This window comes from Salvelinus namaycush, unplaced genomic scaffold (genome assembly GCF_016432855.1).
Source record: "Salvelinus namaycush isolate Seneca unplaced genomic scaffold, SaNama_1.0 Scaffold179, whole genome shotgun sequence".
NCBI classification, from domain to species: domain Eukaryota; kingdom Metazoa; phylum Chordata; class Actinopteri; order Salmoniformes; family Salmonidae; genus Salvelinus; species Salvelinus namaycush.
The window spans coordinates 36,973-50,035 of NW_024058552.1; the positions used below are offsets into that span (position 1 = coordinate 36,973).

Below are 13,063 nucleotides of genomic sequence, written 5' to 3' on the forward strand. Positions count from 1 at the left end.
TGTTCAGTTGAACCACTGAATCACAATAGTCTGTGATGGAGAGTTGAGGGACTTCCGGGGTCAACTGAAGGTAGAGAGCTAGTCTCGGGTAACCAGACATCACACCGTAAACATTCTGTGTTTTTGGGGGCTAGTACAGAACCTGACGCCATTCACTATAGGTTCTAATGTAAACAGACATCAGGTTGTTAGTGAACTAACTCACAGTGAGAGAAAATAGAAGTTTGGAATAGAGCGTTAAGGTGGTAGAGAACCGTTTTAGCCCTTATGGTGTAAACAGAGGGAACAGGCTGACTCACCTCCAACGAACTGTATCCCCCCGGCAACACGTCCGATGGTCCTAGAGATGAGGTCAGAGATGCAACATCCCATGAGGGCTGTGAGGGCCACCAGGAGCAGCAGACCACAGCCCACGCCCGTCACCACCGTACAGATCCTCCACTCCAGACTAGGTATCCCCTGGAAGGAGGCGTAACGCCCACACTGCTCCAGTATCACTGTGGCCTGGCTCTCCTCGTCGCGCACCGGGTACGAGCACCGCCGGAAGGTGCCGAACGAGACCGGCTTGTCCATCTGGGAACCGAGTAGCCAGTAAGGCATGAAGAAGCCGACGCAGGAGGCAGCGGCACAGAGCAGGGAGAGGAGGGTCCAGATTACACCAGCACAGGTCAAGCTGGAGGCCATGGCGTTTCACTATTATATAACTAGAAGACTAACGTTGCCAGAATAGACTAAAAGGAGATTTAGCTTTTGTTGTGTTCTTGACTCCACCACGGGCCTAGACTACCAGCATGTCTCTGTCTCTCCCCACGTACTGACTGACTTCTGTCCCCTGCGGAGAGAGAGAGAGAGAGAGAGAGAGAGAGAGACAGAGAGAGACAGAGAGAGAGAGAGACAGAGACAGAGAGAGAGAGAGAGAGAGAGAGATACAGAGAGACAGAGAGACAGAGAGACAGAGAGAGAGAGAGTACACTGTAAAAATAGAGACTCAAAACAACATGATTGTGTAATGAAACCATTAAAAGCAGTGCACCTAATCTGAGATCTGGTGTTTGGAGGATGTTTGAACGTAAACCCAATGTAAGTGATATGAACATGTTTACTGAACAAAAAATATTAACGCAACATGCAACAATTTCTACAATTTTAATGAGTTACAGTTCATATAATCAGTCAATTAAAATAAATTAATTAGGGCCTAATCTATGTATTTCACAGGACTGAGTAGAGGTGCAGCCATGGGTGGGCCTGGAGTTACATAGGACCACCCACTTGGCAGCCAGGACCACCCACTTGGCAGCCAGGCCCACCCACTTGGCAGCCAGGACCACCCACTTGGCAGCCAGGCACACCCACTTGGCAACCAGGCCCACCCACTTGGCAGCCAGGCCCACCCACTTGGCAGCCAGGCCCACCCACTGGAGAACCAGGCCCACCCACTTGGCAGAATGAGTTTTCCCCCACAAAATGGCTTTATTACAGACAGAAATACTCTTACTTGAGTCATTTTCCATCTCTATTTTCTATTTACTTTTACTCAAGTATGACAATTGGGTTCTCTTTTCACCACTGCACTATAAAGCCACTGCCATTTTAGCCTTTAGCCTCTAGCTTTGGCCTACCACACCACGTTACCACATCCCACTTTGGACATTCATATTCAGATAACTTCATTCATTCATGCATTTAGCATATTGCTATTGATATGTTTAATCATTGTGCAGTATATTCATATTGCAATGTATTAATATTAAATCAGTTAATAACATAATTATAGAATAATAATAATCATAATCATAGTAATTTCTCTCCCTGCAGAAAACATATATACACATATACAGTGGGGCAAAAAAGTATTTAGTCAGCCACCAATTGTGCAAGTTCTCCCATACTTAATACTTATTTTCCACCACAATTTGCAAATAAATTCATTAAAAATCCTACAATGTGATTTTCTGGATTTTTTTTTCTCATTTTGTCTGTCATAGTTGAAGTGTACATATGATGAAAATTACAGGCCTTTCTCATCTTTTTAAGTGGGAGAACTTGCACAATTGGTGGCTGACTAAATACTTTTTTTGCCCCACTGTATATATATATATATATATAGTATATTCATATTGCAATGTATTAATATTAAATCAGTTAATAACTTAATTATAGAATAATAATAATCATAATAATAATAATTTCTCTCCCTGCAGAAAACATATATACACATATATATATATACATATATACACATATATATATATATACTACGTTGCCCACAGGCTGGCCAATCCTACCCACAGCCAATCAAGACAAGCTTCACAGACTAATGTCAAATGAACTGTCAATCATATCATTTAACGGTGATTCAATACATCTGAACAACCTTCCATGTACAATCATCTGAATATAACGACTCAGGTCAGAGTCATTGATAAGGATATGCTGGTGGATTGCATTGAACTCTGGGCTGAAGTTTTGTACAAGTTTAGTATGAGTGCTACTGCTAACATTAGCAGTCATTGCCTGTATTTTTCTTCCCCCCCCCCCCGTGAATTTGAAATATAATGCCATATTTCCCTTGACTTTCAAGAATATGAATATGATAAATACCTTACAGATCTTTGAACCGTCTTAGTTAATCAATATAAAAATGTGAATGGCCTGTTAATGCTTTGTTGTTATTTGATAATTTGAAGATAAAGCATTTGAACCTTCAAAATCATGTCTTGAAAAAATATTTTTTTTACTGCTGAATTATTATCCAGGGACAAACGTATTAATTTGCATTTTCACAAAAAACGATATATTTTTTTATAGCATAAATCTGTACATTAGACCGTTTGGATTTACCAACGAGGAGTTTACCAGAACACCATATTAGAACAGGGAATATACAAAAAGAGGGACTTCAATTTACAGTGTTTAGAAACTCCAGAAGAAGGGATCTAATTCTTCACTAGACAGGAAACACCAAAATAGTGTTTTCAACCTTTTTCCTGGTTAGTGCTCTCAGTCTTCTACACAACTCTTGATTAATTGGTGTTACAACACACCATGTCATGACTGTTTCAATACACCTCAAATCTGTCTCATAACCAATATTCCCTGTAAGCTACGCCTGGGCGCGCAGCTCCCCCGGTTACTGCTGTGCAGAAGAAATATGAGCCCACATAGAGAAGCACGGGATTGAATTTAACCTAACTTTCTAGAGTTTTCCCCTTTAGTTAACACTATCAACATGTCCCTTTACTGTGGGAATTGTGAATGAATCAATGCCAATATTAGCCACTTTCAATGCAACATACCAAAACAAAACGAACTTTGCAAGACTTTGTATGTAAAACAAACTATGCAAGAGTTTTGTTTTGTTGTAGGCAGAACGCATCAGAGTAGGATTTTATTGCATTGACACACACGACTCAGCCCGTACTCTACACAGACCAGTGTGGCATAACCAATCAGAGATGAAGTAGGACTATATGCAAATAGACCATTGCCATATATGGATCTGTGCCATTCACTGTGAACTGGACTGTGTTTACAGCATGAGCGGTCGTGAGTAGATGAGCTTGTTTTGAGATCAAACTGAAAGCTGCATGTAGCCACGTGTCCACATTTGTTCATATCCTTTGCTAGTTAGTGAGTTATTAGCCCAGTTATAAACCATTTGTGGTCAGCAATGGGTGAGTGATTGCTTCTTACAAGAGCACAAGACATCTTTGAAAAAGCGAGTCAGGTAAAGAGCTTTTTTTATAATTAAAAGGGGCAGTGTTGTATTTTGAGAAAGGCTTGGATAAGCTAAGTAACCAATAAATGGCAGCGTAGCCTAGTGGTTAGAGCGTTGGGCCAGTAACTGCAAAGGTTGCAAGATCTAATCCCCGAGCTGACAAGGTACAAATCTGTCGTTCTGCCCCTGAACAAGGCAGTTAACCCACTGTTTCTAGGCCGTCAGTGAAAATAAGAATTTGTTCTTAACTGACTTGCCAAGTTAAATAAAGATAAAAAAAAACAGAGAGTAGCATAATTTGTCTGATTCTCTGTAATAATGGTATGGGAATAATAATGCATTTCATTTTGTAAAGTGGTTTCTTGCATCAAACAACAACATGTTCAGTCACCTCCTTGTCTGAAGGACAAGTGGATAAACAGGTTAATGTCAAGGCCTCATGATTATTATTTCTCATGGAACACCACACATTGGCTGCTACTGTAGTCTGAATGATAGAACAGCTATTTCCATGTTAAAATGTTATGGGATGCATTTTCTCCATTGTTTTTGATGGCAGGCCACTCTGGCAGGCCTACCTTGTGATCATCCACAATAGCCTACTTGACCACTGTCTGAAACTGTAACTTAAAGCGAGTACAATCTCAGTGTTCACAGTAAGCGCACGCTGGAAGTTGCACAGAATTTTCACAACGTTCAAGTCAGCAGACCTGAAAATTGCTGAATGGCAAATTTTTTTGAGCGAACATTGCTCATAACTCCTTACACCAATGTTTCAAAACTGCAGCAAAGCTAAAGTTGGTGGCAGCTCAGTTGCCACTATTTTAAGTGTTACAAAACACTTCATTTTAACAGTGTAGGCTAGAACAGCATCATGCATTCATGCCAAGTTCACGTGCTAGTCGGAACTTGGAAACTCTGAAATGTACAACTTGCTTCCTGGTTGAACGCGGCACGTGTATAACTACAACCAGTTTCAAGGAGCGGGACACTAATCTGGACGTTTATAAGAAATCACGCTACGACCTCCGATGAGCCATAAAACAGTCAAAACGTCAATACAGGATTAAGATTGAATCCTACTACGACGGCTCTGAAGCTAGTCGGATGTGGCAGGGCTTGCAAACCATCAAGGATTACAAAGGGAAACCCAGCCGCGAGCTGTCCAGTGATGCGAACCTACCAGACGAGGTAAATTCCATCTGCTCGCTTCGAGGCAAGCAACACTGAACCATGCATGAGATCACCAGCTGTTCTGGATGACTGTGTGATCAATCTCTACGTAGCCGATGTGAGTAAGATCTCTAAACAGGTTAACATTCACAAGGCCATGGGGCCAGACGAATTACCAGGACGCGTACTCAGCAATGCGCTGACCAGCTGGCGCTGTCTTCAATTACATTTTTTACCTCTCCCTGACCCAGTCTGTAATACCCCTGTTTCAAGCAGACCACCATAGTCCCTGTGCCAAGAACGCCAAAGTAACCTGTCTATATATCGCCCTGTAGCACTCACATCTGTAGCCATGAAGTGCTTTGAAAGGCTGGTCATGGCTCACATCAACACCATCATCCCAGACACCCTGGACCCACTCTAATTTGCATACCGCCCCAACAGATCCACAGATTGAGCAATCTGTACTTCTCTCCACAATGCCCTCCCCCACTTAGACAAAAGGAACACCTATGTGAGAATGCTGTTCATTTATTATAGCTCAGCGTTCAACACCATAGTGCCCACCAAGCTCGGGAACCTGGGACTTCCTGACAGGCCGCCCCAAGGTGGGGAAGGTTGGCAACAGCACATCCGCCACGCTGACCCTCAGCATGGATAAGATGGCAGAGCTGAGGAGAGCGAGCGTCTTGTAGGTTCATGCTTAACTTGCTTTTTTATTTTAAATTTTTTGTTCATTTTTACTTTGTTTGCTCAGAATGTTCATGCAATAATTTCCTATGACCGACAAACACTTCTGGAACATGAACCGGAAGCTACACACTTATCTCTCAGCCCCCCAGAGCTGGAATACAACATTCGCTCCTCTGTTCCAAGCACAGCGGGCTTACTTGTTGCTCCTGGCCGAGATGACCTAAGGCAGCACCGGCGACGAAGATGAGGAAGCAAAGGGGGACTCCAAGCTGAAAAGACAGGCTACACAGCCTCCTCTTCCTAGTAACCTGATGGCTAATGTATCATCAATGGAAAATAAACTATGTGAACTCAGAGCAAGGTTTCAATCGCAGAAGGCCATCAGGGAATGTTGTGACTTTGTTTTTACTGAGACGTGGCTTACGGAAGATACACTCAACTCTGCTATTCAACCAGAAGGCTTCTCAATATTCCAAATGGATTGAACGGCGGCTTCTGGTAAGAGTCTGGGGGAACAATTCCTGGTGTACCGAATTTGAAAACATTGCAAGCTCCTGTTCACCCGACCTGGAGTTTTGATGCTAAAATGCAGACCCCACTATATGCAGAGGGAACGCACTTGTGTTATTATCACAGCTGTGTGCATGCCACCACAAGCAAACACCAAGGCGGCTCTTAGCGAACTGTACAAGATTATTAGACAGGAAAAATCCTCTCACCAGGAAGTAGTTTTTATTGTCGCGGTGACTTTAACCAAGCCTGTCTAAAACAAACTTCCCCAAAATATCACCAACATGTATCCTGCCGCAAAACAGGATTCAGAATGCTTGACCATGTATACACAAACATCTGTGACGTGCCCCCGCATCTGTCAATCAGATCATGTCTCTCTGTTCTTACTCCCCGCCTACAAGCAGCAACTCAAGAGGAAGCCACCAACACAGAGAATAGTGAGGCGCTGGACAGAGGCAGACTCAATGCTGCAGGACTGTTTTGAGAATACTGAGTGGAATATGTCCAAACTCATTCACCCAGGACTCATTCATCAACATTGAGGAATATACATAGTCAGTTACAGGCTTCAATAGGAAATGTGTTGATGATGGTGTACCCACAATATCAATCCAGACGTACCCCAACCAAAAACCTTGGATGAAAGGAGAAATCCGTAGCATGCTGTGAGGCCGTACTGCAGCAGTCAATGTCAGCAGAATGAACCCAGATGACTCGTACAAGGCAAGCAGGTACAAGCGCCGCAAATAAAAATAAAAAAAGACAATACAGACTCAAACTTGAATTGATGTTCGACAACTCAAGACTTGCATTGCATGTGGCAAGGACTACAGACTATCACAAACTACAAAGGCAAATCCAGCTGTGCGGTGCCCACCGAAGCCACCCTCCCCAGACGAGCTTAACACATTCTATGCTCGCTTCGAGGCAGACAATACCGAGCCATTCAGGGAGACTCTCGCTGTTCCGGACGACCAGGTGCTTTCACTCTCCGAGGCTGACGTGAGGAAAACTCTCAAATAGAGTGAATACTCACAAAGCCGCCGGCCCAGATAGCATCCTTGGCTGCATCTTTAGAGTGTGTGCTGAACAGCTGGCGGGAGTCTTCTGGACATCTTAAATCTGTCCCTGTTCCAGACTGTAGTCCCCACCTGTGTTAAGGAGACCACCATCGTCCCAGTGTGCCTGGGTCCTGGACTTTCTGACGGGCCGCCCCCAGGTGGTGAGGGTAGGAAACAACATCTCCACCCGCTGATCCTCAACACTGTGGCCCCACAAGGGTGTGTTCTCAGCCCCCTCCTGTACTCCCTGTTCACCCACGACTGCCTGGCCAAGCACGCCTCCAACTCAATTATCAAGTTTGCAGACGACACATCAGTGGTAGGCTTGATTACCAACAACGACTAGACGGCCTACAGGGAGGAGGTGAGGGCCCTTGGAGTGTGGTGTCAGGAAAACAACCTCACACTCAACAAAACAAAGGAGATGATCGTGGACTTCAGGAAACAGCAGAGGGAGCACCCCCCTATCCACATTGACGGGACAGTAGTGAAGGTGGAATGTTTTAAGTTCCTCGGCGTACACATCACGGGAAAACTGAAATGGTCCACCCACACAGACAGCGTGGTGAAGAAGGCGCAACAGCGCCTCTTCAACCTCAGGAGGCTGAAGAAAATTGGCTTGTCACCAAAAACACTCACAAACTTTTACAGATGCACAATCGAGAGCATCCTGTCGGGCTGTATCACCGCCTGGTACGGCAACTTCTCCACCCACAACCGCAAGGCTCTCCGGAGGATAGTGAGGTCTGCCCAACGCGTCACCGGGGGCAAACTACCTGTCCTCCAAGACACCTACACCACCCGATGTCACAGGAAGGCCAAAAAGATCATCAAGGACAACAACCACCCGAGCCACTGCCTGTTCATCCCTGCTATCATCCAGAAGGCGACGTCAGTACAGGTGCATCAAAGCTGGGACCGAGACTGAAAAACAGCTTCTATCTCAAGGCCATCAGACTGTTAAACAGCCATCACTAACATTGAGTGGCTGCTGCCAACATACTGACTCAAATCTCTAGCCACTTTAATAATAAAACTTTTTATGTAATAAATGTATCACTAGTCACTTTAAACGAAGCCACTTTATATAATGTTTACATACCCTACATTACTCATCTCATATGTATATACTGTACTCTATACCATCTACTGCATCTTGCCTATGCCGTTCGGCCATCGCTCATCCATATATTTATATGTACATATTCTTATTCATTCCTTTACACTTGTGTGTATAAGGTAGTTGTTATGAAATTGTTAGATTACTTGTTAGATATTACTGTATGGTCGGAACTAGAAGCACAAGCATTTCGCTACACTCGCATTAACATCTGCTAACCATGCGTATGTGAACAATACAATTTGATTTGACATGTCACCATCGTTACGTCCACCAGCGCCTCATCAGACTCACCTGGACTCCATCACCTGCCTGATTACCTTCCCTATATATGTCACTACCTTTGGTTCTTAGGCTTTATTGTCTCGTCTTTCTTGTTTTATTCCATGTGTTATTTATTATTAAAGTCTCTGTACTTGATTCCCAACTCCCAGTGTACACGTTACATGCTGCTACCAGACTCTTATTAACCTGCTCCATTTATACACTTGCCCCTCATCTCCCCCTTTCCAAATACAGGTGTAAATATTGGACTATAAATTATGCCTTTCTGTATTATACTTATGCTAAAATGTTTATTCTATTCTACTGAGACATTTACTTTATGTTCATATACTTAGTTTTATGATTACTTATTGTTGTTGCATTTTTAGAGAAAGAACCTGCAAGCAAGCATTTTGTTGTACAATGTATACCATGCGTATCCCGTAGATACGACTAATAAAACTTGAAACACGGGGGCCCCTCATGGGTGCGTGCTTAGTCCCCTCCTGTTCTCCCTGTACTTCCCTGTTCACCAACGACTGTGGCCGTACACGACTCCAACACCATCGTTAAGTTTGCTGACGACACAACGGTGATTGGCCTGATCACCGACAACGATGAGAAAGCCTATAAGGAGGAGGTCAGTGGCTATGGCAGTGTGGTGCCAGGACAACAACCTCTCCCTCAACATCAGCAAGAGAAAGAAGCTGATGGTGGACTACAGGAAACAAGAGCTCCCAGCACGGCTCCAGCCACATCGACGGGGCTGTAGTGGAACGGGTCGAGAGCCTCAAGTTCCTCAGTGTCACCATATTTTTTTTTTTTTTAAGATCACGGATAATTACAATTCTTATATATTTTTTTACATAATCGTATACAGAAAATTGCCCATATTTGTAACAATACTAGTTTTGGCTGACTACTAGGCACTTCCCTATCCAGGACCTCTATACCAGGCGGTGTCAGAGGAAGTCCCTAAAAATTGTCAATGACTCCACCCACCTAAGTCATAGACTGTTCTCTCTGCTACCACACGGCAACCAGTACCAATGCAACATGTCTGGAACCAACAGGACCCTGAACAGCTTCTACCCCCCAAGCCATAAGACTACTAAATAGTTACCCAGACTATCTGCATTGACCCGTTTTGCACTAAAACTCTTTTGACTCATCACATAAGCTGCTGTTGCTGTTCATTATCTATCCTGTTGCCTAGTCCCTTTATCCCTACCCATATGTACATATCTACCTTAATTACCTCGTACCCCTGCACATCGACTCGGTACTGTATATAGCCAAGTTATTACCTCGTACCCCTGCACATCGACTCGGTACTGGTACTGTATATAGCCAAGTTATTACCTCGTACCCCTGCACATCGACTCGGTACTGTATATAGCCAAGTTATTACCTCGTACCCCTGCACATCGACTCGGTACTGGTACTGTATATAGCCAAGTTATTACCTCGTACCCCTGCACATCGACTCAGTACCGGTACCCTGTGTATATAGCCAAGTTATTACCTCGTACCCCTGCACATCGACTCAGTACCGGTACCCTGTGTATATAGCCAAGTTATTACCTCGTACCCCTGCACATCGACTCAGTACCGGTACCCTGTGTATATAGCCAAGTTATTACCTCGTACCCCTGCACATCGACTCAGTACCGGTACCCTGTGTATATAGCCAAGTTATTACCTCGTACCCCTGCACATCGACTCAGTACCGGTACCCTGTGTATATAGCCAAGTTATTACCTCGTACCCCTGCACATCGACTCAGTACCGGTACCCTGTGTATATAGCCAAGTTATTACCTCGTACCCCTGCACATCGACTCAGTACCGGTACCCTGTGTATATAGCCAAGTAGTCGTTATTCATTGTGTATTTATTCCTTGTGCTGTTAATTTTTCCTCTCTGCATTGTTGGGAAGGGCCTATAAGTAAGCATTTCATTGTTAGTCTACACATGTTGTTTACGAAGCATGTGAAAAATAACATTTGATTTGAGTTAGCAAGTCGGGGAAATGTCCGCGTGTTCTAGCTCGAGCAAGTGAACGCGGCACCATTCACAAGAGCAAACACTGTTCCAAATAAATATGAGGCTACATCATATATGCTATTACAACAACAAAAATAAATTATGCAATGCATCTCACTTTATTCAAATCAATTCTCACACACAACTTCAGCTGCTGCATGGGCAGAATTCTACCAAGCAGAGAGAAAGAGCACGCAAGACTGAGCGCATCAAAAGACAATTGAGAATGTAACACAAAGGGGATTCATCATTTTTCTTTTTCTTCTATCCCTATCCCATAATTCATTCACAAATGCCTATTAATCTTGGTTTACGGTCTCCAATTAATCTAGGTTTCCGGTGTAACGTAGCCAGCCTATTGGTTTGCAATACTGGCTAGATGATGATGCTCTGGTGAAGAACCCGTAATTAATCACGAATAGGCGATAACTGTCGCTTACATTTTTACGCACACGAATGTGTTTTGCACTAGACTAGTAGATTATTAAAATTCGTTTGATACGCTATTTATCAAGTATGGTCAACTACTCCGGAGTCTGTATGGTGGAATGCATAGAGAAGCCCGTGTAGGACGTGAAGAGTGGGGGACGGGGACAAGCCTGTGTGACAAAGCTGAACTCTACTCGGGTAAAGAATAAACACTATACAGATCTAAGAATATTTCCAAATACACGACAAAAGTAACACATAAAAAGACAACTTAGCCTACATGATGAACGACTTGGTTGTTAGATTAGTCTTCTGGTCTTAATATCCCAATCGCGGAGAAAACCAAAAACTGAAACTAACTTCACAGATCGACAACAACAACAAAAAACGCAAAATAATTATCCCCCAAAATAGTCAATGGTATCGGGAAAAAAAAGCTGTAACTTTCAGCGTTGATGAGCAATGTAGTAGTTGGCAATAGAGATCCCCAAATATGTTATCTTGCTGTGAGCAGTGAAAGAGAAACGCTGCGATTCGGACAGAGCTGGAGTTGGAGCTGACGCCAACCGCGGAACCACATTCAGACTGTTGTGAGCGGAGAGTCTGTGAAACACGCTCTAGAGGGGAACATCAATCACACAAAACGTCCATCCAGGGGCGGCCGTGCGGCTCGGAATACAGCTGCCAGCGTGTAGTTCTAAAAACCGGAAATGAGTTAGCATTTTCTACCATAGTTCGTTGGCCATAGAGCTTATTAACTAAGTTAATAAGGTCGGAGGTTAACACAGGATAATATCAGTCAGTTAACATGACCTTTAATAAGAATGACGCCTTTATGTGTTTTTTTTTAAATGACATAAATGCTTAAAAAGGTTTGCTTACCAGCTTTGAAAAAAAAACGTAAGGATGGTCTATTGTTTTGCTCAAAGCTGCAACCATATCTCTATAGCTGGAAGGTGTTCGTTTTATAGGTTCCTGAATTATGTTGTCCATAGGAGACTTTGGGTCCGTCTGAAAAGGTAAACTAAGCCTGTTAGCTAGACATCAAAGGCATCGAACCTGAGGTGTAGATTTATTTTATTTTTTACATGTTAGCACATCATTAGGTTTTTACTTGTTTTGATTAGGATAAATGACTGATGTAGATTATCTCATTAGAACAAAACGCATAAGATCTCCCAAGCCAGTGTTTACTACAAACCTTATTTTCATTATTTACCCAAAAAGCTTACAAAAAAGTTAATTAATTTCCCCATAGGCTTTGGTCTACGAGCCATGGCGGAGTTAGTCTCTGTTAGTTCCTATTAAAATGTCATTATTATTGCTCTATATACCAAATATTATCTATTATATTGACACAATAGTCAAGTGACCGCTCTAACAAACATGTCCTCAAAGATGAAAGACAGGTGGGGAGATCAGGTGGGACCATTCTTGTCGATGAGAGGGAAGATACGTATGTGACCAACAGGCACAACTCCTAGATAAAGTCGTTTTTTTCAAAGTTGCTGAAATGCAATGTGTGTCCACCTATATCAGTGCATTTGTAACAATCTAACCATTACTAAACTTCTATTCGATCGAACAAGCCTCACGTAGCAAATTAGCAATTACATTTTTGTTGGCCAAAATCGACCTCCATACTAAAATTGCTCACTTCGTGGTCTTATTTTCATGGACAGATTTTGGGCGGAGTAGACCCTCTCGCTTCGTCTCTTCCTCTCTGTTTATATTTGTATCATCTCTCTCAATTCAATTTAAGGGCTTTATTGACATGTGAAACATTTAACATTGCCAAAGCAAGTGAAGTAGAAAATAAACTGAAGTGTAATAAAACAAAAACAAAATAAGAGTAAACATTACACTCACAAATGTGTCTCACTCTCTCTCTCTCCCCCTCTCACTTTCTCTCTCCCCCCTTCTCTCTCTCTCTCCCCCCTTCTCTCTCTCTCTCCCCCTCTCACTTTCTCTCTCCCCTTCTCTCTCTCTCTCCCCCTCTCACTCTCTCTCTCCCCCCCTCTCACTCTTTCTCCCCCCTCTCTCT

The 13,063-nt window shown here is 43.2% G+C and overlaps 1 protein-coding gene across 1 annotated transcript; it reads right to left on the bottom strand.

Annotated features, from left to right (window-relative positions):
* Positions 1–299: 299 nt before the first annotated feature.
* Positions 300–11,646, bottom strand: LOC120037633 (LHFPL tetraspan subfamily member 6 protein-like; the record flags this gene model as incomplete). Its single annotated transcript, XM_038983630.1, has 2 exons — positions 11,300–11,646; positions 300–832 (listed from the first exon to the last, which is right to left on the bottom strand). A coding segment is annotated over exon 2 (385 nt), but the record flags the coding sequence as incomplete, so codon positions are not given.
* Between the last annotated feature and the right edge of the window lie 1,417 nt (positions 11,647–13,063).